Source organism: Aythya ferina (assembly GCF_964211825.1).
Source record: "Aythya ferina genome assembly, chromosome: 9".
NCBI classification, from domain to species: Eukaryota; Metazoa; Chordata; class Aves; order Anseriformes; family Anatidae; genus Aythya; species Aythya ferina.
The window spans coordinates 25,097,979-25,120,440 of NC_140305.1; the positions used below are offsets into that span (position 1 = coordinate 25,097,979).

Here is a 22,462-nt window from a genome sequence, read left to right on the forward strand (position 1 = left end):
GATATGAGTCTTCAGTTTCTACTGATAAGCAAAATAAACAACAATAATTATAACAAAATAAATAACAATATGTCTTAATGCCTTGCTTTGTGCAGAGTTTGGTGTATATGACACATGCTGTTTCAGTTAACAACATTGTAGTTTGGCAAATGATGGCAAAGTTCTCTTTAACGGCTGTCTCCTTATGAGATAAAATAAGTCCGTCAGCAGTTACTTGTGTCTGTAGTTTTTTTCCAAAATGATTTCCAGGGCACCCATATTTTTGATAATTACAGAAGAATCTTACATCTGCACTGAGACTTCTCTAGGCTTTGATCCAAGTTCTTCTTAACACTGGTGTGCACAGGCACATGGTGTTGGTCTGTCAGTTCCTCCCTGCAGTGATTTGTTCACAGAGTTATAATGATTTTGTGTGGGTTAAACTCAGGTGAGATGTTGATTCAAACAACAGTAGTCATTTTCTGCTTGTGGTAAACAATCAAATCTTATTGCTATACTCATTAATATATTTTGCTTTGACTAGGGAAATATTTGCTAAAGCTTGTAAGCAGTCAGTTTAGCTAATACTATGAAAAAACAAAACATTCAAAGCCCTATGGAATCAACACATGGACATTGTGCAGATAGAAATCAATACAGAGCATGAGTGAAGGAATTTTTGTTAATGTGAATATTTTTGTGTGTTTTTTATTGATGTTCCTCAAGTAATTTATAACTCACCTGTGAGCCTATGACAGACACTGTTCGTCAGTGTTACCTCAGTATAAGAAAGCAACAATCCATATGATTTGTTTTCAGAGAGCACTTCAGTGTTTTGCTGAAACTTAAGCTATACTAACAGAAGCTAGAGGGAGAGACCACTATTCGTAATTAGTTAATAATTTGGAATTAGGAACTCAGGGTTCAGGACCAAAATCTAAATTAGGTCAGATTTGTCTCACTATAAAAAAGCTCTACTGTAGAAATCTTCCCATGTATTTCCCATCACTACTACACATTCAGCTTATAAACTGCCTGTTGTTAATGATTAGTACTTGAAAGTTTGAAGATAGTTCTTATCCAAATGGCTCTATTGAGTGTACGCTGATTAAGTTAAACTTAACAGTGAGCAAAATCAAGTTAGGGTAATTTCACATTGCTCAGGTTCTGTTCCTCTTTCATCATGTGTTCTGAGTTTTCAGCTGCAGGGGTGAAACACAGCTATGACAACAGCTGTGATCTTTTTTATTTTATTTTTTTGTTGTTGTTGCTAGTAATAATGTAAAAAACAACAGAATGGAAATAAGGTGCTCTCTTATATTTACATACATTAAATGTAAAAAATGGTTGTCTTGAAGGATTCATAGTATCATACATGAGAGGTAAAATCTTGTACCACCTGTCAAGTTATATTGTTACTCAATGTGCACATATGCTACACAGAAATAGTACTGCAATGTATACAGACTTGCCCAAAGTTCTATCATATCTGCTTGTTTATGTTACCTCTGTATTTCAGGAAAGCTTAGTTGTAATTGAAAACATTCTCATAAAGGAGAAAAATGCCAGGCAATAGAAAATAAAACTTCAGGAAAAGTGTTGTGATTTTTCTTTCTGTTGTTTGCTATATTTTAAACAGTTTCAAGTTCTACATGTAATATTTTGAAATATGTCCAAAACAGTGTTACAGTGTTATTAGATTTTAACTCCTCTTTTATTATTATTTATTTATTTATTTATTTTCTCCTTGAAGTCAATGCATAACTTGTATGGAGTTCAAACTTTCTTCCTGTGTTTGGAAGACAGCTCTGGAGCCTCTTTTGGTGTTTTCCTGATGAACAGCAATGCCATGGGTAAGAAAACTTTCTCTGTAACTCTAAGTATTGCAACCAAGTATCTCTTTAAGTGATATGCAGGATTGAGATCAAAACTGCGTTAATGTAAATATCCCTTTTAAAATCCTATTGCATAAAATCCTAATGAGTGTTGTCTCCAATTATCTGATGATAGTCATTGTAAGCATTTAGTAGTTTAGCAAATATGCAGTGTTAGCAGTGAGTGGCTCAAAGTTACATGCAGGCTCTGTTGGACACCCAAGTGTCAGAAACCTCTCTGAAACCTTGCACAGCTCTGAGCAGATGTGCAGGACAGCAGAATCAGAGCATAAACTTGGAGTGAGCATGACTTGAAAGTAAACAACACCCTTTTGTATTTGAAATAAACATGCATGCATGCATACTTTAAGAAAACTATTCATTTCTCTTGAGTCTGGACAGTTGTACTGAGAAGTTAAAGAGAAAAGGTCATGCCATTGGATTTTTTTCTGATTATTTTCTCTTTGTGGGATATAAAGAAATGCAAACATGAGCATCTAAAAGAGTCTTCTAAATACATTTCCCTTTCACTACCAGTTCATGTAATGGTTTTGAGTTCCTTAGGTATTTCTGTTCTGTGTTTCTGTTGTTCTTATTGTTGTTTTGTGTTTTTATTACTATCATTATTAAATAATCAATTAAATAATAATAATAATAATAATAATAATAGCAGTAGTAGTAGTAGTAATAATAGTAATAATAATAATAATTTTATTTGTCCTTAAAGTAAATTTTCTTGTCTTCAATATTAGTATGACAAACTTATTTATATTTAGCTGGAATTCAGAATTGGGTTTGTACGTTCTTCTCTGGCAGAATTTGCAGTGCAGCCTGCACCAGCAGTGACCTATAGAACCATTGGTGGCATCCTTGATTTCTATATCCTCTTGGGGAACACTCCAGAGCAAGTAGTCCAGGAGTATCTGCAGGTACCTTTATATAGAGAGACTACACAGCGAACAGATCCTTAAAAGTTTTTGTTGTGTTGTATTATTTTATTTTATTTTATTTTATTTTATTTTATTTTATTTTATTTTATTTTATTTTATTTTATTTTATTTTATTCCCTTCTTTATGTCTTTGCTATGTTATCTATTATAAAAATATGATTCACTATGTTTATTATGAACAGATTATGAAAATATGATTCACTATGTATTTATCTAAGAATAACTGTTATTATGTTGCTAATGTGACTGCTGCCCTTAGTAATAGCCAGCTGGGGTTAAACTGGGTTGTAGATGTTCTTAGCTGGCCTGTTACAGCCAGCTTAAACCAGAGCACTACTTTTGCTGGAGATACTGTTGCAGAGAGGATGTATCCGAGGCACAAGAAGTCTGTAGCTTATAGATTGATTAGTCTGTACACCCTGACTGATCTCCACAGTGAGATAGAGGTGGTCTACACAGAACAATTTATGCTTCTGTGCTGAGGCTTACCCTTGCTATAAGGACAAATTCTTGTTCATATGGCAGCGTTATAGGGTTGATATCATGCTTGCTGATACGTCATGACCTTCTGGTCATTAGATATCACAGACATAATTTATGTCTGTGATATCCTTAAAGAACAGACAAATGACAATGAACCCAACTTTATTGTCACAATATATTTGCCTTTCTTAAAAGGAAACATATATGTATATATATATATATGTATGTATGCACACAAATATAGTTGAAGGCAGATAAATATATATATGTTTTGGAGTGCACTGCTTATCTTACACACTCAAGCTTAGTGTATATTATTCAAATGGTTTGGGGCACTGAGGTGACACACATGGCCACTAATCATTTTACTCTCAACTTGCAGCTTGTGGGACTGCCATTGTTGCCCTCCTACTGGAGCCTGGGCTTCCAGCTCAGCCGCTGGAATTACGGGTCCTTGGATGAAGTGAAGAAAGTTGTGGAGAGGAACCGTCTGATTGACCTCCCTTATGTAAGTTCAGGGTTTGAGAAATTACCCAGAGATTATGACTGTGGTGTTCTACTGCGAGTTAATTTCACATAAATTCAGATGGGTAAATTTCTAATAAAATACCAAACATAGACTTCTGGTGTCAAAAGTTTTTATGTTTTTTAATGGCAGAGTCATTATCATAATGGGACACCAGGGGAGGGTTAATTACAATAAGTTTTATCTGTCCGCTTTATTGTAATATCTTTTCAGTTATATTTTCAAACTACCCCTACTTATTTTTTAGTGTTAGCTAGAGCACTGAAATATTTTTTCAATGTACTGTGGACAGCTATGGAACCAGAGATTATTTTTAGTTGATAAGCAAAGGTAAGTAACAAATAAATTTTAATGAGATTCCAGATTATAGTAGCCTGATGGTGTACAAAAGATGAATACACCTTATTTTTAAGATAGGAGTTGAGGAAGAAATGTTTGGATTTAAAGGATAGGTCTAGAAGTCAGGCAATTGCAAAGAAATATTCACCCATCCAGGGGACAGTAGAAAGGATGCCATTACACATTCATTTGAATTCTGATAATGTGAAATACAGTTTCTTTAAGGCACAAAAGATGTGTCAGTACAATACATTTGGAGTATAAGTGTGAGATGAGATGCACATATTGCAGATGGTCCTGACTGCATGTTTTCTGACAGGCTTCAGTAAAGTCCCAAAAGTGAATTCACTTCAGGATGAACAGGAATTGTTGTAAGAAATTAAATTGTAAAAATATATATATATATACAAAAAAAAAAGTCTTTACATGTTATTTCACATGTTTAAACTGAAATTTCTTATCTTTCAGGATGCTCAGATCACTGATATTGACTACATGGAGAACAGGAAAGATTTTACATATGACAAAGTGCTGTTTAAAGATCTCCCTACTTTTGCATCTTATCTGCATGGCTTTGGAAAAAAATATATTATCATATTGGTAAGAATTTAAGTATTTCTTTTTGCCTTGTAAATACTATCATTATAACTATATATCATCATACTTTGCATGTTTTTATGCAATTATTACAATTCCTGCTTAACATTCCACTATAAGTCATGGAGTGTATCTTGTTTTCTTATTATTGTATTTTATTTTATTTTATTTTATTTAACTGTTTTAGGATCCTGCTATTAGCACAGCAAATCTATCTGGCGATATTGAATATAAAACCTACACCAGGGGACAGTCTAAACAAGTCTGGGTTAATCAATCAGATGGAATAACACCATTAATTGGAGAGGTAAACATATTTTTATAAATTTTTAAACATGGTCAGTTTGGCTTAATTTGGTCAGAGGGTTCATTTTAAACTCTCTTCTTTCAGTGAAATTACCAGCCAGTGAGAACCAAGTTTATAAGATCCTACTTAGAATATGGTACATTTCAACCCTTCTTGATTAATTTTTATACATTTTTTTTTTTTTACATTATGTGTGTCTAATTTTGGTACAATCCTGTTTTATATTATACAGCTTTTAAGGAAAAATAAAAGTACATACCCTTTATAGTAGGGGAAAAAAAGCACTTAGCCCTGCCAACCCACTGAAAATTTATGCAAGAAAAATGATATTGTAATATGCCACTGCTTCATTTGATTTTATCAGGCATATCACAATGAGAAGAACAAAACAGATTATTTATATCTATCTATCTATCTATCTATATGTATGTATGTATGTATGTGTATATATATATATAATTATGGACTTCAGTTAATGTAAATCTGGGATCTGGGGGCTCTAGCTGACAGCAGGCTCACCATGAGCCAACAGTGCAACTTGGTAGTGAAGAGGGCAAACTGTATTCTGGGGTGCATTAAACATGTTATAGACAGCCTGTCAAAAGAGATGATTATCCCACCGTATTTAGCATCATCCGAAATACAGTGTACAGTTCTGGGCTCTACAGTTTTGCAAGGATGTTAAGGTATTTGAATGCATCCAGAGAAGAACAAGAACTATGTTTAAAAGATGAAAGAAAATGAAAAGCATGTCCTCTGAGAAGGGGTTGAGGACATTGGGTTTGTTAAGCTTGGATAAGAGGAGGTTGAAGTGTGACCTCACTGCTCTTTACAGCTCGAGTGATGGAAGTGGAGAGGTAGGTGTACTTCTTGTCTCCGTGGTGTCTATTGACAAGACACATGGGAATGAGTAAAAGCTGAATGGGGGGAGGTTCATACTAGATATTAGGAAAATCTCCAATTTCCTAATAAAATACCAAGAGGGTTGTGTTACTCTGGAACAGGCTTCCTATGGAGGTGGTTGATATGCAGTGCCTGTCCGTGTTTCAGAGTCACTTGGATGCACTTTGGGTCAGACCCAAAGTAGTCTGACAGTTGGGCTTGATGATCTTTGTAGGTCCCTTCCAACTGCAACTACTCTACTCTACTCTACTCTACTCTACTCTAGACTACTCTAGACTACTCTGGACTACTCTACTCTAGACTACTCTAGACTACTTTGATACATATCCTCATATTCTGCAATGTACTGTAAAAGGCATTGAAGAAAAGGCTTAAAAGTGGAAAAAAGGCAGAGAAAATCTAAATAAAAAAATTAAAGAATTTTGGTTTTGTTCACATTTTTTCAATGTTTGGCCTAGACCTGGTTCAAATTATTATTTGGAAAATAAAACAAAATAAAAAAAAAAAGGAAGTTTACTATATTATAAATTTTCATCTTCTTCTAATGCAATCAACAATGTAATCAATTATTTCCTTTTTAATGTTATAGGTGTGGCCAGGGACCACTGTGTTTCCAGACTACACCAACCCAGACTGTACCAGCTGGTGGGTGGAAGAATGTAGTTTATTTTATGGAACAGTGCCATATGATGGGATCTGGATTGTAAGTAATTCAGAACTTTCATTTTAAGATAAATGTTTATCAAATTCAGTTTGCATTGAATTTGAAAGGAAAGTTTACTGTTAGTAACCTGAAATCATTGCAGGATGTTCACACCTTTTGTTGTTGGATTTGCAATTCAAATTTGATATAAATTCAAATTTGATATTCAAACTTTCTTCCCTATAGTCTTTTTCTGCTTTTCTGACTTCCTTTTACATAAAAATAAAGAATGTTTTTGAAAGAAAGCAAGAATCTACTGAATATTTGGACATATAGCAAGCTATAACAATTTTAAATTACCCTCTGTGGCAAAGTTATAGTCCTTTGGCTGCTACATGATTGAATGTGTAGCTCTCACTTGTTTTGCTGTGGTTACACCAGGTCAAGCTTTCAAGTGTAGACTGCACAGCTGTCTCACAGAAAGCAGACAATTTGAGTGAAGGAAACTGGTCACTAGACTACAGTGCTTTCCATCCTGACTTTGCTCTCTTCCATTTATGGTTCTCCTTCAGTTACAGTGCTGCAGGGTGAAATATGCGTGGAAGAAAGAGAGCTAAGTTGGAAAGCATAATGGTTTGGAAAATCTTATAAAGGAGATGTTTAAGAACATCTAGTCAACTTGTGTATTTTGACAGAAATCACAGCACACATTTGCTGGTTCTGCATTTCTCTTCACACACTCCCTACTTAGGACATTAACTTGACCAATGAGTCGGTCACAGGAACAATGTATACATGAGCACCTCATGTATATGGAGCTTCTTGGAGTTTCATGGAGCTTTTTCTGGAGGGATAAGGTATAGCTCTCACAAAATGATGTTCAACAGAACACAGAATTCCACCCAACAGTGAGACCTGTATAATACAGGAACAGATCGGTTCAATATCCAAGTGCTATCCAAGTGCTATCATTATTACCTAAATGTATGGTACTAGTACTAAGTATTCCTTAAAGGATAACAGAATAGAACATGAAATTTTCTGTTAGGAATACATGGTTGAGGAAACTTTATTACAATCTGAATCTGCGTCTTACTGTCTGCATCTTACCTTTTCAGGACATGAATGAAATATCCAACTTTGTTCAAGGCTCAAATGATGGTTGTGCAAAGAATGACTTAAACTATCCTCCATTTACTCCCAGTAAGTCTATCTTTAATCATAGAGAAAAAATATTTAAAAGAATGAATTACAAATTACTGTGCAATTGCCTACAAGGAAGCAAAGTGAATTTACTCTAGTTCTTATGGATGGTGTATGAACATTCCAAATGAGAGAAAACATACATATGTCTTGGCTTGATTCAAAAGAGCAGTTTATATGAATCAGGAGAAAATAATGTGTTTTTACCACTTTTCAAATTATTACCGAATATATTTGCTGCCTTAATTATCCCTGAAAATATATTGATGTTCTTTCCCTCAATAGTTTTACATTTACACACAACACTTATATGGAATTCATATTTGCTATTAAGTACTAACTTCAAGAAACCATTGCCATCATATTGTCCAATCGTGATTCAGAAATTTAGGGTGCAGCTGTACAGTTCTTCTTTGCATGGGTAAACAGTCAGTTGCAGGACAAATGCAGATGGACCAAGGTTGAATTGTCAGTTTGAGCCAGTGTTTAGTGTGTCATTTTACTGTCAAATTTGGAAGTAAAATATTACTTTCTCTGACCTCAAATACAGATGAATGATTCAAATTAAACAAAAAGTGTTTCCATCTGTTCTATATTGCAACGATTTAGTATCCCCAGTTCTAATTTAAGATGGAAAATAGGCAATGATTACCTGTTAGTTGACTGAAAGTTAAAACTTTAAGTAATTAATTAGCTTTTGGGAGTCCCTTCAGCATTCGCAGGCCCCAGGTAGCTCACAGAGAAAATATGGGTCACTTGTGACCTTACAGGCATAGTCCGCTACCTTACAGTAAAGTGAATATTCAATACAGAGAATGCAGAGTCTGCTTACACCATCTTGTTGCTCTCAGACATATGCTTGGGCTCACAATAAAGCTGACGGTGAGTCCACTTGGGCATAGGTTAATTAAGAAAGGTGCCAGCAGAAAGCACTGGCATGGAAGGGATTAACTGTGGCTACCATTTAATCACACCTATGCAAAGATAAAGTGTTTGAGTTAACTATTTTATGTACTGAACAAATTGATACACATTTTCCATAAGTCTACTAAATTTCACTCCCTCAGCAAAGCTGCATTTCAGGAGCTGTTTGCAGTAATGCATTATTTTTTTTTTCCTATTTGTTTGTTGATTGTAATGTGGTACACAAAGCTCAAGAGCAGAAAACAGCACAGTTAGAGCAAAGTTGAATAAAACCAGCAGCCAACAAAATAATTGTGTTCTTGTAGTAGTAATAGTGATATTTGTTTAATGCAAACAGTGAATTTGTTTAACGGAAACATTAAAGAAAGAAAGAAAGGCTTTAGTGTCATGAATGTGCACTAAATAAAAGGTTGGAATATTCAGAACCAAAACATGCTTTAAAACTAAAATCTATGTTTCTTTATTGAAGGTATTCTTGATAAACTCATGTTTTCCAAGACACTTTGTATGGATGCAGTACAGAAGTGGGGCAAACACTATGATGTCCACAGTCTTTATGGATATTCAATGGCCATATCAACAAACGAGTAAGGAATGCATCTTAATATCTTTACAAAAAGGTTTCAGGCTCGCATCTTCCAAAATAGCAACTTCTAAATGAACCTGATTTCTGGACAAAATTAGACTGTATTTAAGCCACTGCAACAAAAGCAAAATCTACTAACTAAAGTTCTGGGTCAGGCATTGGTAGTCAAAGACTTACAGAAGGGTTGTTCAAATTTAACATCTTGAACTTTGCTAAAGGATGCCTGTTTAACGGTAAAGGAGTCCAGGTCTCTGGGATGACCAATTATAGTAAATTAGTCAGTATAAATCTTCTTTATATAAAACTACTGAAACTTCTGTTATCTTTATTCTGTTGTATAGTTCCAGTCTTGTTTCTTTTTCAGGGCCATCAAGACAGTGTTTCCTGGAAAACGAAGCTTCCTGATTTCGAGGTCTACTTTTGTGGGATCTGGAAAGCACACAGGACACTGGCTGGGAGATAATGCAGCAACATGGGAACACATAAAATGGGCGATACCTGGAATGCTGGAATTTAACCTCTTTGGAATTCCTTATGTATGAAATTCTAGTTTGTGACCTCCTTTCAAAACCAATGGAAAAACATTACCTCTTACCTCTGTGACAATGGATTGCCTAATGAAAGGCTATTTATATAACCATCTTAACTCTTCAGCCATGCCTTAATCCTCTTTAGGGATCTTTTTTTTTTAACATTTTTATTTTTTTTTTCCAATGACTGATTTTTGGTTTAGGCCATGTATTTTGGTTTCTGTGACTATATGTGTATGGTGAGACATGCAGGTAACAAACATATATGCCAAGCTACTTGTTACCTCTAGTATTATTATATCCATTAGTGATTCATGTGAAATACTTTGGTGTTTTCCTTTCCATTTTTGAATGAAATGGAAGCATCCATTTATAAGTGAAATGACCAAATCGCTCTTCAAGGTTTAAATTTGTATGATTTGGCATTGTTTTCCTATTATATGCCTATGAGTACCAAACAGGAAGGTAAGGGTTAGAAAGAAAAAAAGAATGATGGACTGTGCTAGGAGCCAATCAGTTTACCGATTGATTGATTTATTGATTGATTTTGTACAAAGTGTAGTTAAAGGAAGAAAGGTACAAATGTTTTCAATGCATTAGTCACCCTAGCAAAAAAAAAAAAAAAAAGGATGAATTGATACGTCCCTTAAATGTTATGTCTTGTGTAGAGATTAGAGGTGTGGTGTACTCTCTATGCAACAAATTCTGCTTTTATTTAAAGATTGGAGCAGATATTTGTGGTTTCTTTGATGACACGACTGAAGAACTTTGCAGGCGGTGGATGCAAGTAGGAGCCTTTTACCCATTTTCCCGGAATCACAATGCTGAAGGATACATAGTAAGTTGTAACTCCTCTTACAAACTGATTTGGATTCCACTGCCACACTTCCTTTGATAGTATCCCTAACGATCATTACCATCACTGGCAATTAGATAGCAGAGCAGTCTGAAACTGGCAGAACCCTGAGCTCCCTTTATAAAATCTTGCCTTCAAAAGATTAAGAGGTTCTGCTTCAGAAGGGTTAGTTTTATGTCCTTGAGGCTTCACAGATTTGGCAGCAGTTTCAGCACCATCAACATCTTCCAGTGAGGGCAAGCACTCACCATCACCCTGATTCTTGGGAGCACCCTTTAGTGTGCACTGGTGTGCGTGCCCAATGAAACCTGGGCTGACCCTGATGTGCTCTCCTCACAGATGGACAAGGAGGGACCGACAGTGCTAAGGGAGACTGGAGCAAGACCTCAAATCCCACCATCTGAAAGGCAGATACTGTAAAGATGCACACCACTGAATTTCAGCTCCTGAATTTCAGGGTATTTCCTGCACAATGCAAATAATGTAATATTTATTTTCAGCCTCAGGATCCAGCTGTGTTTGGAGCTGATTCAGTTTTGGTGAAAACCTCCAAACATTACTTGAACATTCGCTACACTTTGCTGCCCTACCTCTACACCCTCTTTTACAAAGCTCATACTCAAGGGGACACGGTTGTACGTCCAGTTTTGCACGAGTAAGTGTACCAAACAGCCTTTGTGATGTTTTTATTAGGAAGAAAGGATTCAGACAGCTTGAATGTTGATAGGAACTATCCAAATAAGTATATAATTTGTGAAAATGCATGTTGGAATATATATATAGAGAGACAACTTCTGAATTCATGAAATACCATTTTGGAGTAATCAGAAGAGTAATCAGAAACCATCTGTAATTTCTGTATATATGCATATATTATTGTCAGTCACTCTTAAGAGGTGTTATGAAATGTTATTGCCAGCTAATCAAATCACTCTGGGCCATGATCTGTATATTAGAATGTACATTTCCTTACCTGGAAAACTCTTGAACATAACTAGGTCAAGAATATGTCAAGAAAAAGGAATTTTCACCTGACACTTTTCAGTCATGATTCTAGGCAAACAGTACTTTGAAATACTAGGATTACTGATGATGGTCTAGTTCTTCAAAACCAGTTAGTGCTCTGTCTTTCCCAACTCCCAGGTTCTACTCGGATGAAGTGACGTGGGAAGTTGATAGGCAGTTCCTGTGGGGTCCTGGTCTACTTATTTCTGCTGTCCTTGACCCGGTAGGTTTGGCTGTTTGGTGTGTGTCTCATAACCACCTCATGGGGAAGGGGGACTCCTGAAGTCACAAGTTACAACTCCTTTCTCCGGTGGGAGACTACAGCGTAAAATGCCGAAGTTATGTTATTGCTGTTCCTTTATTCTTCTGGTTAGAAAACACTTTCCTTTTTTTTTTTTTTTTTTTTTTTTTTTTTTTTTTTTTTTGAGCTTTTGTAGTTTGTTTGTCTGACATCTTTGTTATTCAGCTTGAAGATTATAGCTCCTCTGCTGTGTATGTGTATTTCCTCCTGAAATCACATTCGCATTCCCATTTTTTGCTGAACAAGGTGAACCACAAAAATGGGCTCTTCCTATTTCCCAGAGGAGCTCAGGAAATGCCCTCTAGTCCTATTCTGGTCTGAACTCTTCTGGCTTGAGCAGACCTTAAGTGAAGTCATTTCACAAGAAAAATGCAGAGGGACTTGTCTATTAGCTGTAACACAGTTTGTTCTCTAGGGGAAGTATGTTTTTTGCTAGATGATTGTACATATTATTCATTGGTACACCACATTACTGACTGTCTTTGGACTCCTTGCAATTGTAAATTTGTTAGTCTTCTTTCCCTCCCCCTCCTCCCCTTCACTTATCACTTCCAGTGAGAGAGCACACAACATATTTTTGTCACCATTAAAATGGAAAATCTTACACTTTATGTATTAAATCCCATATAACCTATTACATTTTCCATCTCTCGTTTTCCTGGGGAACCAATCATCTGGAGAACCAGTCATCTGGTCTGATACACTGATTCAACTCATCTTTGCATCATCTCAGAATTTCACTCAAAATCAGAGCTTTTCTCATGTCACTTTATATTGTCTTACACCACACAAGAAAGTTTAGTCTATTAATTAATTAATTTCAAATATGAGAGATGTTTCTTTATTCATGTTTCAGGGTGTGGATGTAATTCAAGCATATATTCCTGATGCAGTGTGGTATGAGTATGAAACGGTGAGTAAATGCCCAGGATACTAGGGGGTGATTGTTTAAAGGTCTATGAGGTAGAATAAGTTTGTCAGGCCTGCTTCAGTGACAGAGACCTGAAAGAAAGCCTGCAGGGAGGAAATGGTGAGACAAAGGATGAAGTATGGAGGGGGTAAACGCATGAGTTAAAACCTCAAAGAAAGGACATGGAGGCATGGAATATAGTGCAGGGGATGAGAAGGCAGATTGAATAGAAACTTCAGCAAAGACATGCTTGAAGTAAAGTAAAACATTATGATGCATGAGCATTTGTGATTTTTCTTTATTAATCTCATTTCTGCAAATAAGTTTCCCACTGCTGTAATGATCCTTTGATCCTTTTGGCGGGTGTAAAAAAAAAAAAAAAAAAAAAAAAAGGCTTTGCTCACATCTGATGTCCCAACAGCCCAACAGGAGCTGCTGTCTGTGTTGACTGACCCAAAACTCAGCACTGTGAGGTGTTGATTTATATAACATATTGATATATGGTTATTTTATTTCTTGGGCCCAGTGTCACATAGATATTTACCTAAATTCAACCTCCTCTGAAAGGAAAAGTTAAAATGAATGCTGTCTTAAATCATGAGTTTGATAGCAGTGAGTAATGCCCGTTCTTTTACATCCCTGTCAATAAGGGGGCAAAAATACCAATCAGAAAACAGTGGACTGATTTGTACCTGCCAGCAGACAAACTGGGGCTCCATTTGAGAGGAGGCTACATTTACCCTACACAACAACCAGCTCCCACGACATCTGAGAGGTATGCTTCCAAACCAAATGCTTTCACCATTAGATTAATTTGAAGTATAATTTCAAGAATGGGCTCAGGACTGTCAAGTTACAAATCAGTAGCAGCCCATCCAATTTAGCACTCTTACTTTGAGACTTAGAAACAACAGTGAACAACAACTCACTTCTGCTACTGTTTACATATATAGGGAATGATTTATTAATGGTTTATTTGCATAATATTTTGTCAACTTGTCATGTATTTTAATCCATTTCCCTGAAAATAAAGATGACCAAGGACTAATCTAAGACAACTCCCCAGACATTGTAACTCTTCCAATTACTGCATTCTTAGCATGAACAGGAAGGATTTGTTAAGATTGTCTCGGTAGCTGTCTAGATACATGTAAGACAGAATGCCTTTCTTTTGATAGTCGCAAGAATCCAATGGGACTTATAATTGCCCTGGATGATGACAATAAAGCTTACGGGGACTTGTTCTGGGATGATGGAGAATCTACAGGTGAGCAGCTATCAATACTGAAATAAGTACGATAAACCAAACTTAAATACACTTACAGACTTCAATCCTCCAGCTCATTTTATGGAGCAAGAATAAGCTATTGTGGACATTGTTACAACCTATTAATAGTTACTCATATATCATGACTTTTTGATCATTTTTAAGTGAAAAAAAATGTTATTTAGTTAGTCTTCCTTTTTTATTTTTTCTATTATTTTCACCCCATGTTTTCACTGTGGCCACAAATATGTTAAGGTTTGGTACATTAGCACGCTGACTGTTAAACTGCAGTGTCAAGATTGATATATATTCTGGTATAGATCCAAATTAGTTTCAATGGGTGCAAGAATGCACATAATTAGTGTTGGACACTACAAACAGGTAGAAAATGAAAAAGTAGCAATTTTTTTAACTCTCTGGAGTTATTTAAATTACTTGTGAAAACAGTCAAGATTCTGTCAACTCAAAGATACAGTACTGAAGCCAAAATATTTCATGCCATCTGGTTCCCACAGCACACCGGTGCACGAGCACACAAGTAAGCATGTACAGGCTATATTTGTCATGTTGCCAACCTCGCCTTTGCAAAAGCAATCAGGGAAGTTGTTTCCCCTGGGACAGTCACTATAATTATGCCAAAGCCTGTCAACTTCATCTCTTGTGGTGAACTGGCATTGATAAATCTTACCTACAGAAAATGCCAGAAAGTAACCTATTTGTGCTCCACAGGTAAATGTGATGGCAATCCTAGAAAATCTGTTGGAATGAGAAAAACTTCATGTATTGGACTTGTAGGACTCCCTTTTATTATTTTAACTGTGCCAATTGTATCTCAGAAAAAAAACTTCGAAGCCTCTAGTTTTCTTTAGATTTTTGTGAAAGTTTGGGATGCTTTTAAGAAATAGAGCTTTGATTTGGCTGATTATTGCAGCAGTAAATATTGAAGGCCTTGGGTGGCTGCTGATATGACAGCCGTATGTACTGCTTTGTCAGGATCTAAAATAACAAAGCTGTTATTGTACTCTCTTCTGTTGAGAAACAAAACAATAAAACATCTTGTGATTCTATTTCCTGGCCCAAACTTTCAGGTTGCAGAGAAACAGTTTACAATTTGCTCACAGTTACGTTTTCTCATATGGAAAAATGTAACAGATTGTTGTGGTCAATTTTTGTATTTATTTATTTTTTCCTGGTGGTGTGGTGTTTCCTCTTTTATGTTTCCATGGCATACATTATTAACATTACAGTCATTTTCTGCACAAAATACTTACTTTGTATATTTTGATGGATTCACTTTGAACCATAAATCTACATTCAAGAAGATACATACGAATAATAATAAAAAAAAAAAAAAAAAAAAAATATCCGTACATTTTAGAGACATTTAATTAAAAGTTTTTGGAAAATTTTGTAAATTAGATCTCCTGGCCTAATCCAAAGAAGTTTAGGAGAACTGTCTCATCATCAAAGAGATGATAGTAAGGTCAAAATGGAAATCTGTTGGATGGAACTTGTAGTGAACATTTCACTTGGCTAACTTGTTTTTACCTGCAAAATGAGAATGTGCAGAGAAAGCATAGCAAGTCATGTTACTTTGGCATACACTTATCCTATAGTCATATTAATGTATATATAGTTTACATTCCTTCATTCCTATGGAGAGAGAGTTGTTGGCCAGCGTATGATTTCCTGGTGTTATAGCAGATCTGCAGTGAGTAATCATGCACTTTGTAGCTTTGGTGGCCTACAATCTGCCTACAAATTTCACTCTTCTGGGCAAATGTAGAAAAATAGGATACCATAAGACAGCAGCAAGAAAAATTACAAGTCTAGAAAATAGGTCTCATGGAAAAAGTTATGTGATCTAAATAGAAAGATGAGAGGAAGTACTAAATACTATAGAGATTTTGAAGATGATAAACACTTTTTCAAGGGCAAAAAAACTCCCACTTGGACAATAAACAGAAATAGTGAATGTTTCTATTGTTTCCTGTTAGAAACGGGAATCCTCTACAGCAATGGTTAAGATCATGAATCTTCAATTCTGAGCTATATGCAGGTTTTTAAAGAATACAAAATAAGTGTAAGGTCTTCAAAACAAGGTGAAACCAACAGTAATTTGTACATGATTTGTTCAGAGCATCTTCTGAATGGCTTTATGATAATTAGTAATTGATTGGTGACACAGTCTTGGTTCGTATGCATTCTTTTCTGCACTGCAAGTGTAACTTATTTCCTTTCCTAACAGGCACACTTGACAATAAAAACTACATTTACTATGAGTTTACCGTTTCTGATGTAAGTATTCTCTTTTAAATGATTATATTTTCATCTGTTGTTATTATCAGAAAGTATTGTCAAAGGGCATTCTTTTCTCCCTCCTTATTCTCCTGTAATATTTACTGAGAAGTAAAGTGTTTGACAAAGTCACAGAGGAGTCATTTCAAAAATAATGTAATTTAAATGGGATGAAAGTCTTTTAGTTGTCTTTTCCTCCCCTAATTAACTTCAGTGTCTAAAGAACTCTTAATTCCCTTCACTTCATAAACTCAACACTAATGTTTATTGAGTGAGAGAACTATAAAACATCGGAGGCAGTTAAAACAGTGCCAGGAAGGAGGTGGATATGTTTGTGATTCTGAAAAATTGTGAAATGGAAAAAAAAAATAAATCTGGGATACTGAAAAAGTGTAGCTGAATGTCTCTAAAAGAGGGAGAAGACCTATATCCTGTTTGAACCTACACCATCTGCTTCATGATTAATTTTCTATTCCATTTAGTCCAGAGATATCATATGATCAGGATGTCAAGTAATATGCTAAAGTATTCTTTTGTATAATGATAATAATATCTCTGAAATGTATTCTTTCCCTTACCATGGTGAAACAACAAGGTAACAAGTGAGAGAAGATGCATAGGCACAATGCATAGGGTAGAAGCACAGGAACAGAAGTGAGAACCATGTCTTTATATATGCCTATATATCTATTATATTTAATCGTATAGAATCATAGAATCAGTTGTAGGTAAGAAACTTTTGTTACTCTAGGAGTTTGAAAGTCTTGTAGCCAAAAGCATTAGTTTCTTCCTGTAACAAAGAAGAAAGAAGTATGATGATAACAACAAGCAGGATAATAGTTAATATGTTAAGAAAACAGTATTGGCTTTCTTTATACCATGCTATGAAGAGCTAATGAGAAAAATGAATTGGTAGGTCAGGAGAACCTTGGACCATTTTTATTTTATTTTTTTATAATAGGCTGATGACTACCTTATTTTTCAGAATATTCTACAAATGAATGTCATAAACAATGGTTATGTTGATCCAAACAACCTGAAGTTTGAAGAAATCAAAATTCTGGGAGTGCTCCAGGAAATAACAGAACTTAAAGTCACTCAGAACAATGTTCTGCAACCTTCTTTACATAATATCACCTACTATCCTTCAGATAAGGTAAATTATAACAGTTAAATGTTATAGTGGAAGTGCATCAATTGGATTTTATACATTGTAAAGGATAGTCCTCTGTACTAATACTGTTTCACCAGAATTCATTGTATGCCTGAATGCATGTGCAATTACATTAAACTAAGCTGTATAGGAAGAGCATCTAAGTTATGCTCTCAGACCCTCAAAATGACACGATGTTTAGTTGTGCACTTATTCCCACAACAACATTTCATGTGTCAGAGGAATACCTTTGTGATTTGGTTTGACGTTGAAGGAGGGTGAAAATTCTTACCTTCTTGCCATTGAGCATTAGTTTATTGATTTTTATGTATTTATCTTTGAACAAAATAAAATGCCCTTTTTGAACCTCCTGTATCTATTTGTACAGCATTTTTCACAGCATGAGTAGTGGTAGTCAGCAACACAGTGCATTTATGTAGTAAGTGAATATGCTGCTGGTAGTGGGGAGCTTTCATAGAAGTGCTTTTGCGCACTAAGGATTGCACTGACATTGATTTGAATCTGCTTTGAGCATGCATTGTATACACTCTTTAATTATTACATGCACTTGTGTTACCTTTTATCTAAGTAACTGACTCAAAATCAAAATATTTTAACCTTTTCTGACCTCTTGCAATCATATTTCAAAAGGTGAGGGAGCTGTGCCCTTGTCTTTATTCCTGTGTGCTTCCAGAGAAACCATGAGATTGGATCCATTTTCAATTTATTTATTTATTTATTTTTAGGTTTATCTTCTTATTTTCAGATGTCATTTGTAAGAATTTCAGCTGTGTACATTTATAAAAGTAAGATTATATCAAACGTCATGGGACAGTTTTTTGTGAGATGCCATGTGCAAAATGCATTGTTTCTGAGGAATGGTTTCTCTACTAACTGAAGGAAAGATTGATCTGATGTAAGCTTTAATAAGTATTTATTCTGTAATATTTGTAGGTTGTTCATATAACAGGACTTCAGCTTGAACTGGGAAAATCCTACACACTGCAATGGACTCAACAAGCAAGTATCAATGAAAGGTTTGATTGTTATCCCAATCAGAATTCAACAAAAGAAAAATGTGAACAACTTGGCTGTGTCTGGGAGGTAAGCAAAAATGATTTCTCTTAAATGGTCATGACAGAAACATTTCCAGAATCACACCTGTCTCTCCATTGTGGTTACAGTGGAAAAAGTAGTCAGGCAGATTTGTCAGACATAATTAGTATGGGGGCACTGCCATCAACTGACCTGTACTAGGAATTTTATTTACTTCAATGAAACTAAGGTAGTTAGCAACAATGTAAGTTCTTTCTAAGTGTATCAGTAGTTCAGGTAAAACGTGGTATTCTTTTCAAGACAGTAAGAAATAATAACAGTTGGAAAAAAAGAAGAGCAAAACAGAACAGAATAGAGCATCTTTAACTACTGCCTCTTTTGCTTCACTGGCACCTGCAAGACTCACCCCTTTTGTCTCACCTTCAGAGTCACTGAAGCACATTTTAAGCAATAAATAAATAAATAAATAAAATAATAATAATAAAAAATCCTTTAGATTGTTTGAGACAAAACCCCTGAATCCCCTGGATATTATAACTCATATGCAAACTAAATTGTTCATATCTCTGTTGATACTTATGTATCAATAATGACTGACATACAATTATTTATTACACAGTTTCATTGATAGATATCTTACGACTACAAACATGCAGGAGCTCTCTGCCTTGGTGGGGTTGATCATTAAAGAGTATCTCCAGCTGAATTACTCCTTGCTCCTATAAATCTAAATTCTATAGCCTGGACATATCTACTAAATATGAAGACAAAATTATCTGTTAGCTGTTCCTGAAACAGCAACAGCTAAATTAGGTGAAGTTCCCTGAATCTGTGGCATTCTTAAGAAGATTCTTTTTGCAATTTTGGATATTTGGAAATGTCTTTTCATGTGAAATCAAACTCTCGTTGTGTTATGGACTCTGTATGTTTTAAACACTTGCTCAAGTTGAAAGGTGCTTTGATTTTGATACTGACAGATGAATAAATATTCATTAGCAGCTCAGATGTGAGGAGCAGGCATAGCTTCATTAGAACAACTAGACAAGATTAATGACAAGTATGCAGAGGTGGAAGTCTAATGCATTAACCTACGTCAGTTTATCTAATCTCAGAATACCTAGTCTGAGTGTTTCTGTTGAATTATAGCAGGAAACTGAAAGTAATTTTGACCTTACTATCAGGAGATCTTTGACACATAGGATGTAATTCTCAGCGGATATTTTAGGGATAATTTATACGACTAAAGATATATGCAATCCAATGGAAAGGCCTGGTCTGCTGTTACCTGAATATCTAATGTGGCTTTGGCACATCCTCTTGAAGGCTGATGGAGACTAGAGGACAATGGGATTAGGAGGGAGGAACTTCTGAGAATTTCAGTAGGCCAAGACTCAGCCATGTTTCAGGATTCAGCAGAAGATCACAGATACAGGGAATTTAAATCCATCTTCATTGTGCATGGGCTCAATTTTCTGATTGAATTATTTGTACAGGCTTTATTGTTTAGTAGTTGTATTAATTTTTCCCTAAATTTCTACATTTGACAGCTACCTGATAAAAATAGTAGCTTTGGATCTCATGCTGATAGTATGAAATACAATAGGCCAGCATCACTCACTAACCTGCAACCTATTGTCATTTGCAGCAATCACCATCAAACCCAGATAGTCCATCCTGCTATTACAACTCTGACAACGCTTACTCTGTTGATGGAGTAGAATACTCCTCATCAGGTTTGGTAGCTAACCTGACCTTAAACAGCACCAATGCCAGAGCTAATGAGAAGTACACCGAACCAATTGGTACGCTGCGCTTGGAGGTTAAATATCATAGCAACCACATGCTGCAATTTAAGGTAATTTCAGGCAAGAGTTTTGTAGTTTGTAATGTCCCATTGTTCAAAATAGTTCTGTTTACATAAATTACATAAATGTTAAGGTTTTGTAGACCAGGCCATGCTGTTTTTTTGTTTGCTTGTTTGCTTATTTGTTTGTTTTTGTCCTATAAGTCTGTGCTAGAATTTACAATGAAGTTATATGAATCAAAGTTATAATGTCAATGTATATCTCTAATGTCAGACAGAAACTCTGGAACTAAAGACATTATTTTAGTATACAGGTAAATTATGCTGTAAGCATAATTGTGATTTTAATATTTACTTTTGCATTAATTCTTCCACCTGTGTTCTAATTTTTTTAATGCCCTACTGTTTAGACTATCATTTGCTACTTTGCATTTAATAAGACTGAAATAAACGTGATGATGTGATGCACAAAATGTGCATCAAGAAGTAAGCTGTGTGAGCTTACAGAATAAAGAAAACTTAAAAAGGAATCTCTTTTTCTGAGTTGTCTAAAAAATTACTAAAAGATTAATCAGAAAGGTATTTACCACACACATATATGTCTATATTTAAAATATTTAAAACATGTAAAATATCAATAAAATTTCAAATATAGATATAGACTTTGAATTAACAGATTTAAATAATTAACCAGACATTAATGATCTGCATTTCAATCCTTAAGCGTGTTTTTTTGTTTGTTTTTCACAAATACTGTGAAAGAATTGGAGCAAAAATATATGTTGAAAGAAAATACTCAGCTTGGCAAAAGTATTCAATAATTTACTGTTTTAATTTTAACTAATTCTCAATTCCTATACTATAGGTAAGATTTCAAACAACTCATTGAAATGAATTAATTTTCATTTTTTTCTTTCTAGATTTATGATTATCAGAATGCACGATATGAGGTTCCTGTACCATTAAATCTCCCAAGCTCCCCAGTGAATACAAACGAGAACCTACTCTATGAAGTATCAGTTCAGAGAAAACCATTTGGTATACAGGTTCGGCGCAAAAGCACAGGGACAGTCATGTAAGCCATATTCAATCTATTTTATTTCATTTATTTTTGCTAGCTTTTTTCATCCCAAACCATTTTCTTCATATTTTTAAATACCTCAAGACGAGTGTTTTTTTATCCTTCCCACAAAATGGCACTGTCTGCTAAATGCCAGGTGAAGCTCTATCAGAGATGGCTTCACCATTGCATTGTATGAGAACACTCACCAGGGAAAGGATGGAGAAGGTACCGTGAGCAATATCTATTTTCTCACCTTTACAGTTTTTCCCCCTGTCACTGTAGTCTGACATTTGCTCAGTCCTATGTCACATGAGGAAGTGCAGAACATAAGAAATTATTTTTCAGCCTAAAAGAAGTGTCTTCCAGTGAAACATGTCACTAAAGACTGCTATATTCTTTAAATTTATATTTCTTTATATTTATATATTTTTAAATATTTTTATTTTCTTTCTACTTTAGCTGGGATTCACAGCTGCCTACCTTCACATTCAGTGACATGTTCATTCAGATTTCTACCCGCTTGGCATCCCAATATATATATGGATTTGGAGAAACCGAGCACACCATGTTTCGACGCAACATGAGCTGGCACACCTGGGGAATGTTCACAAGGGACCAGGCTCCTACTGTAAGTAGAAATGAACCTAATGTGCAGAAATGTTCAACAGTACTTTAAAGTCCAGTGAATGTCTGCTGGTACTGGACACACTTATTTGCTATGAATGTATTTATTGAGACTTATAATTTGGACAGTGTTTCAATGGCAATGGTCTTCTCTAAGCCTATTTTTGCTTTGTGACCAGCAAAACCAAATGTGTGGAGCTCAGGCTCTAAGTCAGATGAATATGGCTTAGAAGTCACAGCCCAGTGCTCCTTTATTATGCTTCCTAAAAAATTATTCTGAA

The 22,462-nt window shown here is 35.2% G+C and overlaps 1 protein-coding gene across 2 annotated transcripts in view; it reads left to right on the forward strand.

The window, feature by feature from the left end:
* SI (sucrase-isomaltase) overlaps positions 1-22,462 on the forward strand; it is a 55,436-nt gene that overhangs the window by 15,193 nt on the left and 17,781 nt on the right. For both annotated transcript variants that reach the window (XM_084530301.1, XM_084530302.1), the window contains exons 8-28: positions 1,733-1,832; positions 2,670-2,782; positions 3,669-3,794; positions 4,620-4,751; positions 4,936-5,055; positions 6,548-6,661; positions 7,720-7,804; positions 9,198-9,315; positions 9,679-9,850; positions 10,566-10,682; positions 11,201-11,355; positions 11,844-11,928; positions 12,863-12,919; positions 13,567-13,691; positions 14,095-14,183; positions 16,432-16,481; positions 17,467-17,637; positions 18,589-18,738; positions 20,336-20,545; positions 21,415-21,569; positions 22,017-22,185. In XM_084530301.1, coding sequence (XP_084386427.1) covers positions 1,733-1,832; positions 2,670-2,782; positions 3,669-3,794; positions 4,620-4,751; positions 4,936-5,055; positions 6,548-6,661; positions 7,720-7,804; positions 9,198-9,315; positions 9,679-9,850; positions 10,566-10,682; positions 11,201-11,355; positions 11,844-11,928; positions 12,863-12,919; positions 13,567-13,691; positions 14,095-14,183; positions 16,432-16,481; positions 17,467-17,637; positions 18,589-18,738; positions 20,336-20,545; positions 21,415-21,569; positions 22,017-22,185 — 2,613 coding nt within the window. The remainder of the gene's footprint in view (positions 1-1,732; positions 1,833-2,669; positions 2,783-3,668; positions 3,795-4,619; positions 4,752-4,935; positions 5,056-6,547; positions 6,662-7,719; positions 7,805-9,197; positions 9,316-9,678; positions 9,851-10,565; positions 10,683-11,200; positions 11,356-11,843; positions 11,929-12,862; positions 12,920-13,566; positions 13,692-14,094; positions 14,184-16,431; positions 16,482-17,466; positions 17,638-18,588; positions 18,739-20,335; positions 20,546-21,414; positions 21,570-22,016; positions 22,186-22,462) is intronic.